At 33.8% G+C, this 26,364-nt stretch overlaps 1 protein-coding gene across 1 annotated transcript in view; it reads right to left on the reverse strand.

Annotated features, from left to right (window-relative positions):
• Positions 1 to 26,364, reverse strand: part of CENPF (centromere protein F) — a 79,318-nt gene that overhangs the window by 40,641 nt on the left and 12,313 nt on the right. The window contains exons 4-9 of the mRNA XM_051996751.1: positions 24,984 to 25,099; positions 22,605 to 22,696; positions 16,019 to 16,301; positions 14,787 to 14,989; positions 7,051 to 7,176; positions 2,019 to 2,147 (exon numbers count right to left, since the gene is read on the reverse strand). Coding sequence (XP_051852711.1) covers positions 2,019 to 2,147; positions 7,051 to 7,176; positions 14,787 to 14,989; positions 16,019 to 16,301; positions 22,605 to 22,696; positions 24,984 to 25,099 — 949 coding nt within the window. The remainder of the gene's footprint in view (positions 1 to 2,018; positions 2,148 to 7,050; positions 7,177 to 14,786; positions 14,990 to 16,018; positions 16,302 to 22,604; positions 22,697 to 24,983; positions 25,100 to 26,364) is intronic.

The raw sequence follows: 26,364 nt of genomic DNA on the forward strand, positions 1-26,364 counted from the left end.
ACAGCTTACTCTTAAGTATCCTAAATGCATTAAATTTATTTAAGCCAAATGGTTTTCCACTAGCATTTTATTTTCTCAAATATTAAACATGATTTTCAACATTCATTTTTATAAAACTTTGTGTTCCAAATTTTTTTCAATTTCTTCAACCCCAAGAAAGATTCAAACAATCTTTCATAAGTTATAATTTAACCTACATAATACTTGTCATATTGTACAAGAATAATCAGAACAAAAAGAGAAAAAAAAACCATGAGAAAGGGAGGAAAAATGAAAAAGGTAAAAATACTGCACTTTGAATCACAGTCAATCTCTCTGGATGAAGATGGCACTTTCCATCTCAAGTTGAATTGGAATAGCCTTGAATCACTATTGTGCCAAATATTTTAAGATGGTCGGATGCATTAAGAAGATTTTGGCAGCAACTTAAAAGATTGTGTGACAGGGAAAAAGAGATACACTAAAAATACAAGTGTTCTGAAAAGAAACAAGTCAAAGGAGGAGGGAGAACTTGTATTTTGACCTGAGGACTAAAGCCAATGAAATCTTACCTCTGACCAGTCAAAAGCAACAAGACCCAGAATCAACATCTAAAGATTGCCAAAGAAGGAAAACTAAGAAGGCAATACACCTACACCTGGGGCCTTCCAACACCAGCTTCTTAAACTGCACTTCACAACCCATATGAGGTATCGAAACAATGTGGGAGTCATGAAATTATTATCAGTAAATGTTTGATTTGTATATCTATTTTATATACCTATATACCTGGGTGACATAAAAATTTCTTGGGTGAAAAGGGGCTACAAGTAGAAAAAAATTTAAGAAACCCTCTTATAACGGACCTAAAGCTAGTGTTGCACCACAATCAGAAAAAGAGACAAAATCTGCACAACTCACACAATCCTACTACCAATGTACTCTCCAAGAGGCCTGCAGCCAGTGGTCCTACACAAACCACCACAAGGGATAGATCCAGAAAAGGGGTGGAGGGAAGGAGGGCCTTACCCACGATCTGTCAGGGGACAATAAGGAATGGAAAACACTTTTGGCTGATGACAGAGCAAATACAAGAAAGAATAAGCCATAGTTAAAGGCTACACTGGGATTACCAGGATACAAAAGGGGAGCAAGGGATTCCTGCAGATATCAATTACTCCACCAAGAATGTCAAAAGGAGGGGTCAGAACCGAACATAGTCTGCCTCTACTACCCAAACATATATGAGACAGGGCAGTCTAGACCTAACACAAAAAAAAGCAATCCAGAAATGGAAGTTAGAAATATGAGTGAATAGAAGAAAACACTGAAATGAAAAAGGAAATACTATGAAGTTTAAAAAAAGGCCAAGAGGTAAAAATCCAGAGAAAAGACTGATTCCACAACATTATCATCAACATTTAGGATTCTATTGGTCTCACTGAAGATATCTGAAGCTTGTCTGAGGATTCTATATCATAGGATCAAAAAGTCTGGATGGTTTTCCTTGATTTAGCACATGGTCTCAGAATATCATTTTTAAATTAATATATATGATAACAATTTGCAAATTATACTCCTTAAATCTTTGAGATGGTCTGAGGCTAAATAAAAATGATATTCACATCCAGATAGAAAACTAATGAACTTAACAGGACATGTTAAAGCATATTTTATTATCCATTTTTATCCTTCTCTTTTCTTATTTTGGACATGGCTAATGAAGGAATTAGTTTTACATGACTATACATATTTGTAATGAGTTTCATTTTTCTTGCATTCTCAATGAGTTAAGAAAGAAGGGAGAGATAAGGGAAAGAATTCAAGATAAAAAATAGAATTTTTTGAAGAGACTTCAATACCAAAAAGATCAAACCAAAATAATTCATTTCTAGTTTTGACTAAACAGTATTGAGAAAAACATAAAATAGTTTTCTTAAGTGGGTTCAAAGATTGGTCTGTTGTTTTTTTTTTTTTTTAAAGGCTGGGATATAGAAGCAAAATTGAGGTGAGACAGAGAAAACTGAAGATCAACTTACTTTATCAAGTTCAGCTTGTAATATGTTTTGAGTGCTTTTGGCTTGTTGTAACTCTTGATTTAGTTTTGTTTTTATCTGAGTGCTTTCCTGGTCCAGCATTTGGAAGGTACGTTGCTGATGAGAGAGTTCCTGAAAATTAAGACAACAAAAATAAATAAACAATAGCTATTGTTCAGGAGAAAATAGAGTTTAAAAAAAATTTATAGATATTTGATCAGTACACTAAAAAAGCTACAGACACCAGGGAGCCAGACTTCCAATCAATTTTATAAGAAAATATAATTAACACTAGTACTGGTTCTGGTAATCAAATTCAAGTCTGTTTAGGTAGGAAATAAACAAGTACTAATACGATATAAATAGTAATCTAGATTCAGAGTAGTCTGTCAGTCCACTACTAGAATACTAATTCAATTTTCTCTTTTATTTAGAAAAGAGTTTATTTAGAACTCCTTTTTGCAGTTCAAATATATGAATATATCTGATATTAACAAAATTAACAATTCTGCTCAAGCAGAATAAAAGACTTAAAATCCACATATGTAGCATTAATATTGAGCAAACTATTCATGAAAATATGAGGAAAAATAGAGAAGCTTATGAAAAGATAATTTTACAGTCATAAAATGAAAGATCAAACAGGACAAATTCATTCACAATCCTGACAGTTAACAAGTGAGACACAAAATGAGGAGAATTTGCCCATCAAAGGTTTTTGTTATAAAAGATTATATCCAGGGTGCAGTGGATAGAGCACCAGCCCTGAAGTCAGGAGGACCTAAGTTTAAATGCGTCCTCAGATATTTACCACATCTTAGCTGTGTGACCCTGGGCAACTGCCTCAAAAAAATAAAAAAATAAAAAAAAGATATCCAGTGTTAAGTCTAAACAGAATCATTATCAATATGCATTTATCATGGCAGCTGCTGGTCACAGAAGAAAAAAATGGAAGAAAAAAAAAAACCTCATTTTCTCAAGAAGCTTAGCGTTTACCAGGGTAAATAATATTTATATGTGATTTTTTTTTTTAAAATGTATGTTATACAGGGACAAGAGAAATTGAAGTGGCAATGAAACTGAATTTTGAAGAAAATTAGAGATTTTAAAGGTTTATAGGAAATAATAAATGCATTTCAGGTACTGGAGAGATTATGTACAAAGGTGAAGATGGAATATCATTGAGGAACAGAAAGGTCAATTCTGTTGAACTGCATATTATGTGAAGGAAAATAATGTCTATTCATTCAGGAAAAGTAGGCTGGAACTTGATTGTAAAAGGCTTCCAAAAAAGAAGAGAGTATATGTAGTTTAATTCTCCAGATGTTTCTCTTTCTAAATGACTCTGTTATTAACTGCATCAAGTTCTAAAATGCTGCAGATCATATTAGCAACAAGATGGTGAACTAGACACATTCTCAATCCCCACAACTTCATCAATCTCTCCAAATCAGAAGTTAGGCACCAAAAATAACTTCAGCTATTTTCATGATCTAGGATACTCAAATTCCCAAAAAAGAAGCAGGGGAGCAACTACAGACTGATGCTCACTGATCAAGTCCACTCAGCACTGTTGCTGCTCATCTGCTATTGGCAGCCAAGTCGCTACTAGCAGATCCAGTGATATAACACACTTATTACCTCAAAACCTATCCCTGTACCCAGTATCTCCTTTTCTTTGTTTCCAGTTCCTTAGAGTCCTCAGATCTGGGCTGCTTGGTCCTCAACAGTGTGGCTGGCTATTGTTTTTCAGGAAACAAAACCTATTTAGGGCCTGCAACCCAGAAGTACCAATACTGCAAAGTTTTGAACTTCCAAGAACTAAGAAACAGAGTGAATGGGATAGGCCACCAAGACAGGTCACTCTGTCTGTGTATACAGCACTTCACCAAGCCTGAGAAAAAAGCATACATTCAGCTGTAACCAGTTGGACCATCCCAAAAGTCAAGTGGGAAAGAGACCCCACTTGAATTTCCCACTGTAGGAGGAAGTTAAGAAGCTTTGAGATCCGATTCCAAGGAAACCACAAGGAAAAGGCAAGGAATAAGGAATTGAGTAACAAGGAAAATAAGGAGGGAAGGGGAAACAACTGAAAATATCAAAGAATTAAAGAAGAAGAAATCTCAAAGACATGAACAGAAACAGAAAAATCGACAAGGAAAAAACATAGAAGAAAATAAGGCATCCAAATCCAGTAAAAAAAAGTAGATAGAGCACCAGCCCTGAATTCAGGAGGACCTGAGTTCGAATATGAATTCAGACACTTAATACTTCCTGGCTGTGTGACCCTGGGCAAATCAGTTAATCCCAATTGCTTCAGGGGGAAAAAAAAAAAAAAAAAAAAAAAAGACTCATAGGCTTTCCAGAAGAACATGATGGACTAAAAAACCTTAACACTAAAATGAAGGAAATAAAAGAACACTGCCCACAATTTTTGCACTCAGAAAATGACATTTTAACTGAAAAAATTTTGAAAGCCTCCAGAAAAGACACAGCTGCAAATTCTAAGACTCATACTGGTTAAATGTAATGACTCAATTCACAAACAAGTTCCACAAGCCATGAGGGAAAAAGAACATCAAAAACAAATGAAAAGATACTTAAATAATACAATATTACTCCAGAAAAATAAAGCAGAAATGGAATAATTATTCCAAAGATCATTAAAGTTCAGAGTGGTACCTAAGATGAGCTATCATAAATCTCAGTTTAACTATATAAGGTAAAAGATGAATACATAATAATTTTTAAAAGTTTGAAACATTTTCAGAAAGAAAACCAAGATTATTTGCTTCTAGAACACCCCAAATAATAGAACTGCAGGAGTAACTAAATCGAAGACAGCAACAGCAACAGAATGACAACAGAAAGATGAGTAAGACTTTTTAAAGGTATACAAGGAGACCAGAGTGAAAGAAATCTGGTAGAAGTAACAATGAAGAGACAGGAGCACCATGGACAGAACCTAGCAATATCCTGTCTACACATAAATGCTTCTTTTAAAATTAAAAATTGTAAAGATACGTGATAGTGGGAGAGGGAAGCAGGAAGAAAGAGAGGAATGAGTGATGCCCTTGGGTGAAAACAAGGCTAGCAAACTGAGAAACGTAACAATCTCTAGAGTCTCAAAATGAATACAGCACAGCAGGAAGGAGGTAGGGAAGAAAAAGGAAAGGGGCAAGAGCAGAGGGCCTTATACTGAAGTTGGGAGAGATACCCACCACTGACTGCTCCTATGGATGAAAGGAGATGAGATCTGATACTTTATGAGACCAGGAGGATTTGAAATATGAAAAATTTACTTCTCAGAAGAAGAGGGAAAGTGCAGGAAACTCATATCTAAAGAAGCAGTAGAGCTTAAACACAGGAAGGAGATTTCTAGGCAAATACTGAGGAGGGAAGAAGGGGATGAGGCTAACAAAAAAGGGTATGAGGGTGGACAATGGAGAAGAATCTTATGGGACACTGTCCTCTCTGATAACTGCAATAAATGACATTATTCTGAAACTGAAGAACAACAGAAAAAGAGAATCCATGGAGTAAGTCCAACAAGCCAAAAAGAGAAAGCACCTAGAGAGCAGAACTTAATATCTTAGAAGATTTGATCATACAAAAGAATACTGAAAAAAGAGATACCAAATGATTATAAGAATTATGCAATGGAGAATAAGCATCTTAAAAAAAAAAAAAGGAATGCAGAAAATAAAGAGTAAAAGAAATTCTTTTTGGAAAGAACAAAAAATGAAATTAAAAAAACAATGAAAAGGACTAGCAAAGGGGGAAAAAGAAGGGCAATATACTTGACCAAGAAGAAAAAACTAGGGAAGACAAAATCTATAACCAGATAAAAGCAAGACAGAGGTAACAACAAAACTGTAAACGGAAAAGAGCAACAAAGATAAGATGGAGAAAAGAGGAGAGACTGCCAGTAGAAAGATGGTCACCTTTAAAAAAAAAAAAGTTTAAAGTAAAATATGTAAAAGAACAAAAGGCTATATTTACAGCAGTAAAGGAGGAAAAATCATAATTTGGGAGAAAAAAACAAATTATAGAGAAAGATGAAGGAAAAATATAAACCTAATTTGACTTTAAATGTGAAGAGATTAAACAATCCAACAGAGAGATTAAAAAAAAAAAAAAAAAAAACCCTACAATGTATTGCTTACAAGAAATACATTTACAAAAGCATGCACAAAATAAAATTGAGAGATTTTGATTAAATTATTTGAATTAATGTTCACTAATAATAGGATAATGTTATCAATAGTTTTCTTTTGGCGTTTTACCTTTCCTAGGCTTAAATATTAGAACTCTTTTGTCTCATAAAAAGAATCTGGAAGATTGCCTTTCTCAATTTTTGAGAATGAGTTGTGTACTATGGGTACTAAATGTTCTTTAAAAGTTTGATAGAATTGTTCTGGGATTCCATCAGGACCAATACCTACAACAATGTAAATAAAAAAACTCTACACTTAAATATCGAAAGTAAATATAACAAAATATAAAGATCACATGGAGCTCAAATGAAGAAAAATGAAAAAACATTCTGAATCTATACTTCGTAAGGTAAGAAAGGTCCACAAGAATTTTTACATTATACTTATTCTAACATTAAACAATTTAGGAAATTATATGGAAAGATTAACAGGATAATTAAAAAATGATAAAAAAAAAAGCTGACTAGAATCACAAAACCATTTCTCTGATTATCATATAACATATCAAGTTGACATCACAACTTTTCGCAGAATATCATGCCTTAAAGTGCCATGACCAAGGCAGCTAGGTGGTACAGTGGATAGAGCACCAACCCTGAAGTCAGGAGGACCTGAGTTCAAATATGACCTCAGACATTTAATACTTCCTAGCTGCGTAACTCTGAGCAAGTCACTTAACCCCAAATGCTTCATTCAAAAAAAAAAGTGCCATGACCACCAAAATCAAAATATATTCCATAAAAACACACAAAATTACAAACTTACGTCCATACACAAACTCACCAAGAACATTAAATAGTTTGTTCTTTCTTTCTTACCTCCTGATACTCCTTCTCTTTGTCCTTGATTTTCTGTTCCAAAGCACATCGGGTACTTTCTGCATTCTGTCTTTGGCAACTCAAATCTTCAGAAATTTTTTTCAGTTTTTGCTCCAGTGTTGTACACTGACAATAAACAAAAAAATTCACTGAAAAAAAACTTTTTTCAACTCAAATAGTGTGTTTTTTAAAATTGGATTTCCTATCTATGGTAATAATAATTTGTCTTGAGATTTAAACTTTACAAAAAAAATTTTTTAAAAAAGAGAGATTTAAACTTTACTATTGAGTTTTAGAAGATTCAATCTGAATTAAAATAAGATATTTCTCGCTGTATTTAAGTAGAGAGTTAAGAAAACTTTTACATAAAACGATTTTATGCAATGCACATTTGCCCCATACCATAGGGATGGAAGGCTGAAAGAAAACTGCACCCATTAAGACAGGGAATTTACACACAATTCAAGGAGTAACTAGGGCACATGGACAGAGAAGTGGGAGGAAATAAGAACAACACTCAGGGGACCAGGAACAGCCAGATGAAAATGGGTGACATACAGAGGCTAGGGAAAGACATGCCATGCCTATCATATTTTAACCTAGAACATTTCATTATGAGTTTTTGTTTAGTTATGGGGAGATTTGTGGGGGAGGAGTAAGGGGCCAATGAGCACCAAGATGAGGGACAGAAGTGGGAAGAGCAGAGTACTATATAATAAAACTAATATAGGGGTTATTTAGAATGAGGATTTCTTTCAGAATTCTTTATGTAAAGTCAAATTTGCTTGATGTACATTTACATAAAGCAGAACAGTCTGTAGTTAACATTAAAAAAAAAAAAACCTGTCATTTTTTTAATCTAAAATCACAAATTTCAATGTCAACTATCAAATCAATATAAATCAAAGTGAATAGCATTCTAGTTTGTTAAAGGAATCAAATTACATGTACAATTAAGCAAAATGGATTTTTTCAGAGAATCAGAGAATTCCCATTGCAAAGAACATCAGAGAATGGAGAAGACAAAAGGGTCTAAAAGCAATAAAAAGCTTCCTAAAAGGTTCCTTTCTTTCCTTTTATAATTTTGACTCTGATATTTTAGCAATAGTCTAATATGGTAGAGGGGATTTTTAAAATCAAATTCTCACTCTGAAATACTCTTATTTTAGAAGATATTATTAAATGTAAGATATTAATCTTCTATTTAACATTGCTAGTTACTCTTGAGTCTTATTTTAAAAAGTGAACTGCAACAAGACTTTAAAGTTACCTTATTTAAACAGTACTAGAACAGTTAGTTAGCTTGAGGTCAGAAATATTGAGAGAAATATGAAAAGTCAATTTTTGGTGATAAACATCTTTACAACTTATTTCAAAGTACTAAATTATAACTAAGTTTCCTAAGTTATAAACACTTGGTCTAGATTCAAGTCAACAATTCTACAAGCTATTAAAGAGGTAAACTGATGCAACTAAAAGATTATTTTATTCTCTCATACTAACAAATCTCTGATTAATGTCTTCATGCTCAAGTATTTTCATCTAAGAAAATAGAGATAACAGTATCTATGCCAATGATATAAAGGTCCAGACTAAATTAAAATGCCAATTCTACCTTACCTCACATGCCCATAAAGAATTAAGATATGAAATAATTTTTAAAAGCTAAAAAGCCCCTAACAAAAACATAAGTTATTAGTCATGAGAACAGGATATAAAATTCTTCAAATAAAAAGATTTCTTTTAAATCATTTCGATTTCTATCACAAAGAACTCTGGTTAATAGGACATCCTATAGAACTGAACTACAATTCTAAGAATCTACCACAATAATCTTTAACATAGAAGTACAAAACCATTCCCAAGAGTTTGTCAAATCTTGACAATTTAATAATTATGGGTTAATACCATTAACAATCTATATGCTGTATTGTATCTGGGATATACTGCAACATATTTAACATATATAGGACTGCTTGCCATCTTGGGGGGGTGGGGGTGGAGGGAGGGCAGGGAAAAAAACGAAACATAAGCGAGTGCAAGGGATAATGTTGTAAAAAATTACCCTGGCATGGATTCTGTCAATACAAAATTATTATTATATAAAATAAAATTTAAATTAAAAAAAAATCTATATGCTAAGGGGGGAAAAAAAAAACCTAAAAGACTACAATTTAACCAAATGAAATATGCTAAACATGTACAGTTTAGAGAAGTGATAGACTTAGTGTATATACAAGTAATTTTTTTGTTTGTTTTTAAACATAGCCAATATGGGAATTTGTTTTGCTTGACTATATATGTTTGTAAAAGGTTACAGCACGGGAGTTTTTTGTGTATTTATGTTTTTTGTTTTGTCAAGGAGTGGAGAGAGAAATAATTAGGCTATGAAAATCAAATGAAATTCAATTTTAAAAAATTAATGGTGCCAAAACAAAAGAAAAACTTTATTTTAGGAATTTGCTGAATAGCCAGGTTATCGCCATATATTTCATATATTTACCTGTAAATCACAGGTAAGCTGAAAAATAGAAAAGTTACAAAAGTTTTCAATGGCAATATAAAATTCCATCCTCCAGAAATTGGTAAAGGCATGATAACCAACATAAAAATATCAATTTTTCTAACCTTTAAAAGCTTCCATCTCACAATTTAACACAGGTGTGAAAATTAACTGGGTACCCTTGGCTCCTTCCACTGGATGCACTTCATCAAGCAAGAAGAAAATCTAAGAGGGGACTGATTTAATAGAATTAGACCTAGAAGGAATCTTAGCTTATTTTAATTCAGCTCCCTCATTTTACAGATGAAGAAACTGAGGCCAGAAAAGATAGGTGAATTACCTATAGTTACACAGAGAAGGAAATATGAATCTAGGCCTTCTGATTCCAAACAGGTGTTCTATAAGAGAGGTACTATAGGCAGACTTCTAAAAGGGATTTTAAATACAATTGAGCACTGACATTCTGAAATTTCAGCTATACAGCACCTGCAAGGATAGCCAGTCACCACAGGTGCCTCCAGGGTAAGTTTCAAGGCTGTGACATTCAGCTCCTATTCTACTTCCAGGTTTTCTAGCAACCAGAAACAAAGTCCAAAACAGGTGAAAAAACAGAAATAAAGTCGTTTCAAATGACTGTACCTACATCTAAAAATAGTGAAAACTGGCAGCCATAACTGGAGATTTCCATCAATAATAATGAAGGCTCAAGGACAAAAATAAAGAAGTCAAGAGACTAAAGTAAAAAACTCTTTTGATTTTCAAAGAAAATAAGAAAGAAAACTGTTTAAACACTAGAATTCTGCAAGCTTGACTAAAATTTTGAAAGAGATGGTTTTTATTCTGGAGAGCAATCAGGAATTATGCCCAAAAAGTTATCAAAATGTGCATGCCCTTTGATCCAGCAGTGCTACTACTGGGCTTATACCCCAAAGAGATACTTAAGAAGGGAAAGGGACCTGTATGTGCCAAAATGTTTGTGGCAGCCCTCTTTGTAGTAGCCAGAATCTGGAAACTGAGTGGATGCCCATCAATTGGAGAATGGCTGGGTAAATTGTGGTATATGAATGTTATGGAATATTATTGTTCTGTAAGGAATGACCAGCAGGATGAATACAGAGAGGCTTGGAGAGACTTAGATGAACTGATGCTAAGTGAAATGAGCAGAACCAGGAGATCATTATACACTTCAACAATGATATTGTATAAGGATGTATTCTGATGGAAGTGGATTTCTTTGACAAAGAGACCTAACTGAGTTTCAATGGATAAATGATGGACAGAAACAGCTATACCCAAAGAAAGAACACTGGAAAACAAATATGAACTATTTGCATTTTTGATTTTCTTCCTGATTTATTTTTACCTTCTGAATCCAATTCTCCCTGTGCAACAAGAGAACTGTTCGGTTCTGCAAACATATATTGTATCTAGGATATACTGCAACATATCTAACATATATAGGACTGCTTGCCATCTAGGGAAGGGGGTGGAGGGAGGGAAGGGAAAAATCAAAACAGAAGCGAGTGCAAGGGATAATGTTGTAAAAAAAAAATTACCCTGGCATGGATTCTGTCAATATAAAGTTATTATTAAATAAAAATTTAAAAAAAAAGAGAGAGAGAAAAGGAGCTACTGGAACTATGCTCAAAAATTATCAAACTATGCATACCCTTTGATCCAGAAGTGTTTCTACTGGGCTTATACCCCAAAGAGATACTAAAGAAGGGAAAGGGACCTATATGTGCCAAAATGTTTGTGGCAGCCCTATTTGTAGTGGCTAGAAGCTGGAAAATGAATGGATGCCCATCAATTGGAGAATGGCTGGGTAAATTGTGGTATATGAACGTTATGGAATATTATTGTTCTGTAAAGAATGACCAGCAGGATGAATACAAAGAGGACTGGAGAGACTTACATGAACTGATGCTAAGTGAAATGAGCAGAACCAGAAGATCATTTTATACCTCAACGACAGTACTGTATGAGGATGTATTCTGATGGAAGTGGAGCTCTTCGATAAAAAGAGCTAATTCAGCTTCAATTGATCAATGATGGACAGAAGCAGCTACACTCAAAGAAAGAACACTGGGAAATGAATATAAACTGTTTGCATTTTTGTTTTTCTTCCCGGGTTATTTATACCTTCTGAATCCAACTTCCTGTGCAACAAGAGAACTGTTTGGTTCTGCACACATATATTGTATCTAGGATATACTGTAACCTATTTAACATGTATACAACTGCTTGCCATCTGGGAGAGGGGATAAAGGGAGGGAAGGGGAAAATCGGAACAGAAGTGAGTACAAGGGATAATGTTGTAAAAAAATTACCCAGGCATGTCCTGTCAATTAAAAGTTACAATTTTTAAAAAGAGAGAGAGAGAGAGAGAGAGAGAGAGAGAGAAAAGGCTATCATTTGTCTTTCCTAATATTATAGGTTAGCATAGTATTTGGCAGAGTGTTTAATAAATGCTTGTTGAATGACTCATTAACTTTTATAATCCCTTTTTGGAGAGGTTTTATTTTTAATTCAATTTTTAGCTTTAAATATGTAGTATTCGATTTGCAAATGCCTTAATTACCCATTAGAAATTTTTGGACAAAACTGGACTATTAGGTATAAATCAGAATTTGAGAATGTGCTAGTCATATTTCTATGTACTTGGGATTTGGGATTTGAAATTAAAATTGGGTTTGTAGATACTTGTTTCATAGCAGGGTGTCAATAACATTTTTGCTTTCTTTATTTTATATCTTCTCACCTTATTTAATAAAAGGTACAAATATGAAAATACTTTTATTTTTAAAAATTAGTTGAAACTATTTTGTACATTGTCTACACTGACAGACCCACAACTAATCAATTGTGCAACATTTATTGGAAAAATGATTGATTTGAGGGGAAAAAAAGCACAATGTTAGATTTGTAATTAATATCTTCAATATCTTAAACATCAGAATTGAACCTCTATTATCTCTGATAAAGAGGTGTCCCTTTGGGGCAGCTAGGTGGCGCAGTGGATAGAGCACCAGCCCTGAAGTCAGGAGGACCCGAGTTCAAATCTGATCTCAGACACTGTCTAGCTGTATGACCCTGGACAAGTCACTTAACCCCAATTGCCTCAGCAAAAAAAAATAAAATAAAAGAGGTGTCCCTTCTCTTTACCAAGTTAAATCCCTCTACTTGTACTCTCATTCTAATCCAGGGGAGGAAAAAAACTAATAGTTTAAAATATAGGGCACCAACACTAAACAAGACCTTATACCTACATCCTCTGATCATTCGCTCTCTCACCATTTATACACTGCTTTAAGGTTTGTAAAGAACTTTATAATTATCTCAGTCCATGTTCATAATGATTCTGTAAGTGCTTTTATTATACCCATTTTCTAAATAAGGAAATCAAGGGAGAAGTTAAGAATTACCCAGAGTCACAGAACTAGTCAGTCACTAAGACTATATGTGAACTCAAATCCTTCTGATTCCAAGTTCAGTACTATATGTAATGGATAATCTAACTGCCCTGCCATCTTCACTATCTCCCTATATATAGGATTCATCATTAATAACAAATCTGTCAGCTCCCATATTTTTAAAATGACTATCATGCCCTGAAATACTTTGATTGAAATCACTCTTTTCATTGTATATACTAACTTCATCACCTTCTTCTCAACTTTCTATAATCTTGCTTCAATATAACCTCTTCATCCACTATTGAAATTATCTCTCAAAGTTTACCAATCGCTCCTTAATGTTTAAGCAACTGGTGTTTTTGCCAATTGATAGCTACTCTTGAGATTTCTTCAGCTTTTCTACTTACTGAGTATTATCACTATTCCCACTTTATAATCCTTCTACCATTAGGATCTGAGTTCAAAATTCTGCCTATAACATTTACTTAAGTGACCTCAGGCAAGTCACTTACCTCTGGGAGTCTGTTTTCTCACTTCCTGCTTCCCTCATTCCTAAAATGTGATGAGACTACCTGGCCTATAAGGTCTCTTTCTGCTTTTTTATCTATAATAATCTGGCACCCTGTGCTTTATCCTGGCTCTCTCACTAGGGAAGACCAATCTTTTTTAGTCTCATCTTCTGGATCATCATTGCCCTCCTACCTACTCTCTACCATGACTCAATCCTGGTCTTCTATTCTTCTCAGTCTCTGGTGAAAGCATCCACTTCTGTTGTGTTATCTATACAAATAACTTCCAAATCTATATAGCTAACCCTATTCTCTCTCCTAAGCACCAATACCATGCCAACTCATTGCTGCACATCTCACTAAGACTTCAAATTAAACATGTCTAAAACAGATTGGATCTTCTCTATCCTAGCTCCAAATCAGGTCCTCCAAATATTCATATTAGGTTCCTAATTTAAGTTCCTATTTTCTGTTATAGATATTATCATCATCTTCAAGTCACTCAATATCATAACCTCAGTCATCATCAATTCTATTATCTCTCATCTACTTCCCTTCAATCAAATCTTCTACTATCTTAGCACAGAAATATAGAGGTGGAAAAAAATTCATAAAATATTGAGTCCAACCCATATTTAAACAAAAACCCCCTTCCAACCTCACAAAAAAGTATTCATACATCCTTTACTAAAAACTTTTGGAATCTATTACCTCCAGAGTTCTAATTGTGAAGATCCACCTAACATTTAAATGAAAAGAGATCTACAAAATTGTCAAACATTGTATATTTTCTTATCTAGCATCAAGAAAAACTAACTTAATCCCTCTTCTAAGTGATAAACTTTCAACTAATACAAAATACCTATCATGTTTCCTTCTCCAGAGTAAACATTCCTAATTTCTTCAATCAATCCTTTTATGGCATTGTCTCAAGGCCCTCTAATTACCTGGGCATCTTCCTGTGGAAGCTCGACATTATAATCAAAATTAACAAAATAAAAATTCATTTATTATGGGCAATAGTCACTAGACATATTCAAGAAATAAGAGTGAGAAGGTGGAGACTTTATGGTTTCCTTCTAATTCTGTGGTTTTATGATTTCTATTGAACACTGGAAGATGAGCTGAGCAATTTAATTTCACTTAGATGTAAAAGTTATATTTTCATATACCCTAAAAGTTTTCCTATAATTTGCTTTATTAAGTGTAATTACTAACATTTACTCAGCGTCTCTTGTTATATATAATACTTTTGCGGGAGAATGATTGGTTGAATGGAAATTATAAAATAAAATCCCCCAGAAGTACCTTGGCTGTTGCCTGATCAAATTGTGTGGTTAATCTCATCAGTTCATCTCTGGTTTTGTTCAAAACTTTCTCTTTTTCCGCTAACTCCAATTTTGTTTTCTCTAGATGAAGCTGTGTTTCTTGCCATTTATTCATGTGTCCTTTTATGTCTTTTTCTTGTCCTTGCAGTCGATGTTCCAGTTCATTAACTTTGCACCTTAACTCTTAAATCACAAAACACACACATACACGTGTACACACACACATACCACAAACAAAACAAAACCAAAACAAACAAAAAAAAGCACACTGAAAATTTTAGATTAACAATACACTTTTCACTTTATCTTTGCAACTAGGGAGTATGCAGCAACAGCACTACTAATCCAATAATCCAAAGAGAGCAAAGAAAAATGAAAAGGAATTTATATGTACAAAAATATTTATAATAACTTTTTGAGGTGACAAAGAATTAGAAATAAAGACAGTGCCCATCAAATGGAGAAAGGCTGCACAAATTATGGTAAATAAGTGTAATGGAATAACATTATGCCTTAAATTATTAAAAAGACAGTTTCCAAAGAACTTGGAAAGATTTATATGAATTGATGCAATGTGATGAATATATATAATAAAAACAGTTTATACAAAAACAAAAACACTGCAAAGAAAAATAAATGATAAAGACTTAGGAACTCATTAATGCCAATCAGAATTACACAGTCTAATAATGAAGTATCCAATCCAAATGTTTTAAAAACATGGGGGACTCAAGAATCAGAATGAAATATTTACTTTTGTATACAGCCAAATATGCTTGACTTTGCATATTTGTTTCAAGAATCTTTTTTTGCTCTTTTTTTTTAAATGGAGTAGAAGATGAGAAGAAGAGAAAATATTAACTGAAATATAAATATATATATATATATATATATATATATATAAAAAGTTCAAAAAAAATCTTTAAGCTCACTAAAGTAACAAGATACACTGTTGAATGCAAATTTTACTAACTAGATGACAGAGGAGATCTGAAGTCCAATCCCAGCTGTTTTATTAACAACTGGGAGAAAATTACTTCATTCTGTGTGTTTCTTCATATATGAAGTGAAAGAAGTGTTATTCCTAATATTTATTTCTAAGACCATTCTACAACTTGAAACTTTAATGCTTTTACTAAAAGTTCTAGAATAACTCCTTAAAATTTTCTAAGATCATATTGCAACTTAAACTTTAAAAAATTCAATAATTACCTTGGTTCTGGACTTTTATCTGATCCAGCAGGTGAGGATCACTAGGGTTCTCATGGAAACTACAATTAGTATCTTGCCAACTTGGCATCCTATTAGGTGTTGTTTCCTGTTCCCATGGAGCATGTAAGGCTGTAAAACCTCTCCTAAAGGGAGTTTCTTGAGCATTAGTTGAATGACGAGTAGGTGTCTTTTCTTGTTGCCATGAGAATACTGATGAAGAAGATTGATGCCGAGCAATTTCCCTGTGACTCATATTGTTTGAGGGAACTGTCTTACTTGCTTTCTGTAAAAAGATAATAAAATAACTAAAGACTTCTTTTAAAATGTCTCCAAAAAAAGCATCTGTGTGTACAAAAATATTTATAGCAACTCTTTTGTCAAGGCAAAGAACAGGAAATTGAGGGGATGCCCTTCAATTGGGAAATGGATAAATAATGGTATGTGATGATGGAATATTATTAGACTGTAAGAAATTATGAACAGGATCCTCTCAGAAAAACCTGGAAAGACTTACATAATTTGAAGTCAAGTGAAATGTACTGTGTATAATCAGGTTGTGGGATAATCAGTGACGAATGACTTTGCTATTCACAGCAATAAAATGATACAAGATTACTCTGAAGGACTTGTGATAAGAACTTTTGATACCCAAAGAAAGATCTGATTGCATCTGAATACAAACTGAAGCACATTTTTTTAAACTTTTTTTCTCTTGAGGGCTTTTCTGGGGAGGGCAAGGAGACCTATGTTTTCTTTTGTAACATGACTTTCATGGAAATACTTTTATAACTTCACATATGTCTTCTTCAAGAGAGGGGGGAGAGGGGGGAAGAGAGAAAGAGAGAGAGAGAGAGAGAGAGAGAGAGAGAATCTAGAACTCAATTTTAAAAACAAAAAATTGTTTTACATGTAACTGTGGAAAACAAAAATATTAAAACATGAGCAAAAAAAGAAAATAAAAAGAGGCAAAGGAAAAAAAAAATAATATAGTCACCAAATATAAGACAGTTTATTTTTACATAAAGATCACAATCACTTATATACAAATTCCTAAAACAACTAGGTTTAAATTACCATTAAGAACCAGAAATATCAACATCTACTTTCTTTTCTACAAACATATGTGTTGCCACATTTAACATACATTGGATTACTTGCTGTCTAGGGGAGGGGATGGGAAAAAAAGGAGGGAGAAAAAATTTAGAACACAAGGTTTTGCAAGGATGCATGCTGAATTGTTGGTGGAGTTGTAAACGAATCCAGCCATTCTGGAGAGCGATCTGGAATTATGCCCAAAAAGTTATCAAACTGTGCATATCCTTTGATCCAGCAGTGTTTCTATTGGGCTTATACCCCAAAGAGATACTAAAAAAGGGAGGGGGACCTGTATGTGCCAAAATGTTTGTAGCAGCCCTGTTTGTAGTGGCTAGAAACTGGAAAATGAATGGATGCCCATCAATTGGAGAATGGCTGGGTAAATTGTGGTATATGAACGTTATGGAATATTATTGCTCTGTAAGGAATGACCAGCAGGATGAATACAGAGAGGCTTGGAGAGACCTACATGGAATGATGCTAAGTGAGATGAGCAGAACCAGGAGATCATTATACACTTTGACAACGATATTGTATGAGGATGTATTCTGATGGAAGTGGATTTCTCTGACAAAGAGACTTAACTGAGTTTCATTGGAGAAATGATGGACAGAAACAGCTACATCCAAAGAAGGAATACTGGGAAATGAATGTGAACTATTTGCATTTTTGATTTTCTTCCCGAGTTATTTTTACCTTCTGAATCCAATTCTCCCTGTGCAACAAGAGAACTGTTCGGTTCTGCAAATATGTATTGTATCTAGGATATACAGCAACATGTTTAGCATATATAGGACTGCTTGCCATCCTGGGGGGGGGGGGGGGGGGGAAGAAGGGAGGGAGGGGAAAAAACGAAACATAAGTGATTGCAAGGGATAATGTCGTGTAGAAATTATCCTGGCATGGATTCTGTCAATGCGAAGTTATTATTAAATAAAATAAAATTTATATATATAAAAAAAAAAAAAAGGATGCATGCTGAAAACTATCTTTGCATATATTTTAAAAATAAAAATCTATTATTAAAAAAAAATATGTGTGTGTTTCAGCATTTCAAAATTTGGGAGAGAAACATCTCTAAGGAACAAATCTACAACATTAAGTTACAACCAATCAGACCAAGGTATAAAGCACAAGGAACTCATCAAACAACTTACTTTTCAAAAATATATACAGAAAGATATCAGGAACACAAATAATAGGAACACAACAAACAAAAGATCACAGTCTTGTTAATAAGTAGGGTTAATCAAAGTTTATTATATAGGTGGTGGAGAATCATTACTTTTGAAAGTAAATCCCTAGGCAGTAAAGGCACACTGGTCTATTTATATAATTATATACTACATCATAACTATAAAGTGAGGCCTCTGTGAGACTTCAAAAGTAACCAAAAGGGATGGATCAAAAACATTCACCACACCAAGGTGCACAATATTGGCAAATGAGAGATTTGGAAGACAACTGCCAAAGATAATATAAGGAAGATGATTACAAGGAAATAAGAGACATATTCACTTCTACATGAGATATGGTTCTCACCCTATATTGGAAAAAGATGGACAATACTTTTCTGTCCGGTTACCTTGGAGCAAACCTGGTTCTGGGATTTGGCAATATTGTCCATGACAAAGGCTCACTCTGTCAGTTTAAAACAGGCCAAATAGCAATACATTAGGCCCTCTTAATTTCCTCTGGAAAGCAAACATCTGTCTGCATTATAGTTTGATTTAGGATACAATATAGCAGATATAATAAATTTTCCCTTCATTAAGCAGATTAGATGAAGGTGAAAATTTGAGACTTATGCCCCTATAACAGGCACATTGCTGCCATGTCTCAGCCTCTCCACTGCCCAGTCTGGGGCACTATGAGCCTTGTAGTGCTCATGTTTCCACACTTGCAGACCCATTCTGATGCCCTAGAGCTATCTTGATGCCATGTTGCCTGGCTTAACCTCTCTCCTCACTCACAACTGCAGCTCCACTCATGGAGACTTGGGCTCAAGTCGGGAAAAAAGTTCATCATATCTAGACAGTCCCAAGACTATCCCTGATCAATTGTTCTATGGTTCCACTCAAGGCACAACATTGATTCTTAGCCAGAACTTGTCTATGTGCGACTCTCCCTAATGCAACCTCCTGGAATGTGAGGCCCCTACCATGTTTTTTTTTTTTTTTTTTTTTTGTATTTGCATCCCCAGAATTCAATGAGCTGCTTAGTGCTCTGTAAGCAATTATTAATAAATGTTTTTCATTCTTTAATTCATACATGCAAGAGACTAAATTTGGCACATGGCTGTCAATGTCAGAACTGATAAAACTCAGAATGAGCTGAAGGTGACAATGAAAACTTCAGTCAATAAAAAACTGTTAGCAGGGGCAACCAGGTGGGGCAGTGGATAGAGCACCAGCCCAGAAATCAGGAGGACCTGACTTTAAATCTGGCCTCAGACACTTTAACACTTCCTAGCTATGAGACCCTGGGCAAGTTACTTAACCCCAATTGCCTCAGCAAAAAAAAAAAAAAAAAAAAAAGATTAAGAAAAAAACTGTTAATTATAGTAAGAGGGGGGAAAAAAAGACACCCAGCAGAAAGGGAAGGCTCATTGTTGGTAGAAAAGAAAATATGAAAGGAAGAACTAAAAATGATCAATTTTAAATTTTCATTCTCCTTTTTTCTCTGCCAAATAAAATAGTCATGCACTAGAAAAGATAGAATGGAAATGGCTAATAAGGCATCTTGGTACCCAAGATAAGTGAGAACATTTAGTTGCCCTTGATAAATTCAATTTCTCTGACTCATGTGAACTACATGTTCTGGTATTTAAAAAAAAAAAAAAAACTGATAGAGATATATGCGACTTTAAGCCACGATTGCTGATATTGGAAGTAGAATGAAAAATTAGGTACTACATAATTTAAAGAGGACAGATCACCAACCTGAGAAAAACAGAGAGAGACAGAGAGAGAAAGAAAGAATCTGTAATTCTAAAGCAACCTAAAATTTTCAATTTTCAATCTATGCTCCAGGAACTTGTTTTGTTTTCTAAATTTTTTAATAACTGTATTTGGGATATTCTTGCTTTTTCTTGTAACCCCATATTATTTTTTTGCATTAAAAAAAATTATGCTAAAAAGTCTAAAGGCTTCATCATCAAACTGCCAAAGGAATCAAAGACAAAACATATTAAGAATCTCTATAGTATAAAAGCTTGTGAGCTTGACTTTCTCCCAAGGAAATTCTATAAGGAATCAATAAAGAGCTGGTTGGTGAACATCTAGAAAAGAGACAATTATAAAGAACCATGTTATGTCATCAAGAACATATTACGCCAGACTAATGTGTTGCCTCTTTTAATAGGGTTACAGAAGGAATTAGAAGAATGCTACAGATATATTTCACCTCGGTTTTTTGAAAGCTATTGATGATTTTCATGCCATTCTTATGGAAAAGATGAGAGATAATAATACAACTGACCAAATTTAGAATTGCCAAGTACTAGTCATTAATGATTCAATGTCAATTTGGCAGCTTTGGAATGCCAAATGGAATTCTTCAACAGAATACTTCAAAAATCTATGCTTAGGACAATTTTCAGATGAAGAAATTGAAACTATTACCACTCACATGAAAGAGTGTTCCAAATCACTATTGATCAGAGAAATGCAAATTAAGACAACTCTGAGATATCACTACACACCTGTCAGATTGGCTAAGATGACAGGAAAAAATAATGATGAATGTTGGAGGGGATGCGGGAAAACTGGGACACTAATGCATTGTTGGTGGAGTTGTGAACGAATCCAACCATTCTGGAGAGCAATCTGGAATTATGCCCAAAAAATTATCAAATTGTGCATACCCTTTGATCCAGCAGTGTTTCTATTGGGCTTATATCCCAAAGAAATACTAAAGAAGGGAAAGGGACCTGTATGTGCCAAAATGTTTGTAGCAGCCCTGTTTGTAGTGGCTAGAAACTGGAAATTGAATGGATGCCCATCAATTGGAGAATGGCTGGGTAAATTGTGGTATATGAATGTTATGGAATATTATTGCTCTGTAAGGAATGACCAGCAGGATGAATACAGAGAGGCTTGGAGAGACCTACACGGACTGATGCTAAGTGAGATGAGCAGAACCAGGAGATCATTATACACTTCGACAACAATATTGTATGAGGATGTATTCTGATGGAAGTGGATTTCTCTGACAAAGAGACTTAACTGAGTTTCATTGGATAAATGATGGACAGAAACAGCTACACCCAAAGAAGGAACACTGGGAAATGAATGTGAACTATTTGATTTTTGATTTTCTTCCCGAGTTATTTTTACCTTCTGAATCCAATTCTCCCTGTGCAACAAGAGAACTGTTCGGTTCTGCAAATATGTATTGTATCTAGGATATACTGCAACATATTTAACATATATAGGACTGCTTGCCATCTTGGGGGGGGGGAGGGAGGGAGGGGAAAAAACAAAACATAAGTGATTGCAAGGGATAATGCTGTGTAAAAATTATCCTGGCATGGATTCTGTCAATACAAAGTTATTATTAAATAAAATTAAATTTTCAAAAAAAAAAAAAAATCTATGCTTGGTGCTATTATACTTAAGAATTTTATCAAAGATTTGGATAGAAGGACAGACAGTATCCTCATCAGATTTGGAAATTGTTTAAAACTGGTCTTTCTTACACTTGGCAGTTAAAAAAAAGAAACTTCACAAACATAAAATGTAGAAGGCATCGTAAGAAAGCAATATTCCTGAAATAAATAATAAAACATGTGATGGAATTGGCTCATGTTAACAAATTAAATCAAGTGAGATCTTGGTCTTCCCAATCATCCTTTCATTTGTTAACATCTCACTCTCTAGAAAAATAGTTGCATATATGTCTATAAACCAAATTATGTAAGGCTTTTTGTGCTTCCATTAGGATTTATACACGGAGGTGAAGAATAACTAGCCACTCAATTTATAACCCTTTGTTACAAAGTCAATTTTCTGAGAGCCTCCACAGCTGTGGATCATAACATCTGGAGTTGCAGAGCAGCCTTTGCTGACAGATGTTGCGGACTGGGAATGAGATGAATTGGAGGCAGAGGGAAAAAAGAGGAGAGAGGTCAGACAGCGCAACAGAGAGGTCAGAGAACAGCAACTGCCTTTCAGTATCCTTGTATTATCCTCTCACAAGACAATATCAATTCTGCAGGTCTGGGTTGGATTTCCAGCAGATACTGTCAGGTGGCTCCCATGTATTCCAACAGCTCCTGTGTATTCCAACAACTCTTTAACTTATTTTGCACGTGTCTACTAAATTTCTTTTTTTTTTTAATGTAAAATAATGCAGACTATTAAAGCAAGTAACTTACATTCCTAAGTTATTGAAAACATGTCAATAATTGGGGGGGAAAATAAATTCTAATCCTATAACAAACTATAACAAAAATAAGCTTTTGAGTGTACATTTCAAACAATTAACTTACTTTAATTTGTAAAGCTTTAACCTCTTCCTCTAACCTTTTTCGTTCTTCAACTTCTTTATTATATTTTTCTTGTAGTTCTTCATACCTGGAAACTAAAATCAGACATGAAGGACAAATTTCAGGTAAAGAATTTCAGCTTAACAAAGCAAAATCCACAAGGTATCCATTCTAATACTTGAGAATCTGAATATTAACATTTCATAAATTCCAAATGAAAACAAAATGATTTTATCATAATAAGAGAATATATTTCTTAACAGAAGTTAAAAATATATGTAGAATGAAAAATATTAATTACACAGGTTTCAGAAAAACTTCTCAAGGGCTACAAACACATACACAAAAATCAAAATTCCTTTTGAAGATGTGAAAAATTAGAGGTCAGATCTGAATTGTTTAATTTCATAACAAGACTTTGATACATATATTTTAAAAAGTTTTATTTAGTCTTAGCCATTTACATCCAACAGATGAAAAACTAATGTAAAATGTGAAAATGTGCTTTTCAAGATTATACTGCCAATTACTATAGTTAGAGCAAATACTGGAATTGGGATGCCAAAAATACCTATTCAATGAATATCCAATTACATTTTCACAAAATTTGTTCATCCTAGAAAGACAACTTGGAATTAGAAAAATAGAGATCTATTCTTTTTAAAACTGAAGATCTTTTCATTAAACTTTGAAATTAAATTACTAAAGGACCTAATTCCTAAGACTTCAACATCATGTTTTCACATCCTTTTTTCCAGGGAGAAGTATAAAGAGCATAAACAGAAGCAGCTGGTGGTGCAGTGGTTGAAGTATTGAAGCCTAGAGACAAAAGAATTGAGTTTGCCTCATATATTTACTGTAAGACCCTGAACAAGTCACTTACTGTTTGCCTCATTTTACTCAACTATAAAATGAAGATAATAATAGCACCTAAGGTTGTTGTAAGGATCAAATGAGATAATATTTATAAAAGCTACTTAACCCAGTGCCTGGCACATAATAAAAAAATTAGATTTATTCCTTTCCCCTAAATTACCTTAAATTGGCAAACTATCATCTTCTGTGTAACTTATGGACAGAGATGCTTAAAAGTGTGATATTGTATACTTCTGATAAATGCTCGTGAAGACAGATTTTTACAAAGCAGTTGTTTGTAAAAAACCCTATTTTAGATGATAAATGTTTTTTGGAAGGAGGATAGTTTTATTGTTGTTGTGGGAATAGGTCTCTAAAACACCTGCCTGCTAGTTTGGAGAAATTCTTTGCATTGAGCACAGAAAAACAAATAGGCTCAAAGTAATCAGCGAATCAACAATTTCTGTACATTGTATTTCTAGGCTAAAAGGAAATTGTAGTGAAATAATATTTCTCAAAATGTTGACGGAAATGACATTTTGTTATTGCTGTGTATGTGGTATTGTAAAATTATAGGAACTCTAGATTGACACTTAGGAGAAAGGGAGTCAGTAGGATGGGAAATGCGTTCCATAATTCAAACTGTGCAGAAAGATGTGTTTAGAGATTATAACTAGGCTAAGACAGATATGAAATGTTTTATAGAAACCAGCTAATGTCTTATCTTTCCCAATTATTCAAATAAACTAAAAAATAATATGACTTAGAGATACTCTGATCCCAAAAACAGCTAAAAAAAAAAAAAAATGAAAATTACCAGCTTAAATCTGGAAAATAACAGAAGCTAGAATGGTGTCTTGGAAGTGAATAATTAGAGGCTAGCTATTTTTCTAAAGGAATACAGTAGCTGAACAGTTAGATAATAGATAGGAGCAAGAGCAGGATAACTGTGACAACCAAGGTTCTTCATCCTGTTAAACAAATTAATTTTTTTCCCACCATTTTCCTTTAGTTTAATTCAAAAATCATCATGTATCCTGCTTTTACTCAATACTATATTTACATGGTACTGTGTGTATGTGTGTATCTACAGATTTATATGTATGTATGCGAGTATGTATGTATATACGTATATACTAAAACCCAGGAATAAAAAGATAACCAAAATAAGTCAAAGGAAAAAAAATTGTGTATTCATGTATGGTTCAAGTGGGGAAAATGTGAGACTTCTGGAGGCCAAACAGGACAAGAACAAAAAGATATGGGGAGGCAGGGGGAAGGAAGAAACTCTCAAACTAGACACATGCACAATCTCAGTTTTCTCTCTGTGTCTCTCTAATATACATGGATGCAGATACTAAGAGAAGTAGCTGAGGTTCCAGCAACACTAAGTTATTATGGGAAAAAAATAAGGAAAGAAAACCTCAAATAGGATTGCATGCTGGAATTCTAGTACATTACTCATACTCTCCCCTTTGTCTAAGGTCCTTGCACTAAGCTCTTACAACCCAAGTACCAAATCCATACCACTTTGATGACTTGATTGTACAGGAGGAGCAGAACTCTTCTGTGGTGTACTGTTTAGTGTTGAGACATCTCCTGGCAACAATGCCAATTGGTTTCTCTCAAGTTCAGATTTATATCTGTTAAAAAAAAATTTTTTTCAAATGTTCCCCAATTATAGAAAATAGCAGATGAATTAAAGAAATTAGATATTTCTACTTACCCATAAATCATCTAGAAAACTGAAACCTACTAAAAAAACTGACATTACATATATTTGACTATTACCAAGTACAAAATGAAAATACCAACATAATGTCCTACATTTTTTTGTTATTTATAAAACAAACAGAACTACTTCATATTGATAAGAACATGGAAAAAAAGAAAAATGTTATATGAATATTATAGTTAGGTAATTCAGTGGCTAAAAGACTGGGCCTGGAGTAAGAAAGATTGTCTTTGTGAGCTCAAATTTTACTCAAACACTTATTACCTATATGACCCACATATTACCTATATGACCAAGATTAAGTGATCTCACTCTTGTTTGCCTCAGTCTCCTTTCAACTGTAAAATAAGCTAGAGAAGGAAATGGCAAACCACTCCAATTTCTTTGTCAAGAAAATGATAAAAGGGGTGACTAAGAGTTGCACAAGATTAAACAACAAAATTAATCTATAAGAATAGAAGCCTCTTCATTCTCAAAGAGCCAGTTAGTATTATGATACCCAAGCAATCAAATCCATTGATTCACATTCATAAGTACCTACTATCAATGTACCAGGCACCCAGGAATACAAAAACTGAAAACAATCTCTACTGTCAAAGAGAGAAAACAATAAAGTAACTTGAGACCAATATAAACCTATTAATGAATGGATAATATCAAGTCTCCACCTCAGATCTAGCCCATAGTTTAATTTTATCTAATATTAGTTCCTGACACTACAGACAGAAAATAACTGCTAATTTTTACTAGTTACTATTTTCCTAATAAAGGCTCTACATTTGGCCCATGTCAGACAATGGGCTGAATAGAAAATAGAAATGAATGAAAAGGTGAATTACTGGGAAATAGGGCAAATTAACATTTGGCACGGAAATTCTTAGAATAGCATTGGCATCTTTGCAAAGAAAAGTGAAGGACAAAGTAACATTCCCCCCCTACTACTTCCATACCTTAAACTGAAAAAAGGGGACTTTCAAAGATACAAATTGTCTCTAGTCACCACATTATCTGAAACTGACCCCAACCCAAATATACTGCTAATTAGATGGCTATCACAGTACTATCAGAATGGTAGTCTCGAAGATAGGAAGATTCAGAAACTTACTAGATACATGAGACCCTGGGCACCTCTCATTGCCTGTTTCCTTATTTGTTTAAAAAAAAAAAAAAAAA

This window comes from Antechinus flavipes, chromosome 4 (assembly GCF_016432865.1).
Source record: "Antechinus flavipes isolate AdamAnt ecotype Samford, QLD, Australia chromosome 4, AdamAnt_v2, whole genome shotgun sequence".
In the NCBI taxonomy this organism is placed as follows: Eukaryota; Metazoa; Chordata; class Mammalia; order Dasyuromorphia; family Dasyuridae; genus Antechinus; species Antechinus flavipes.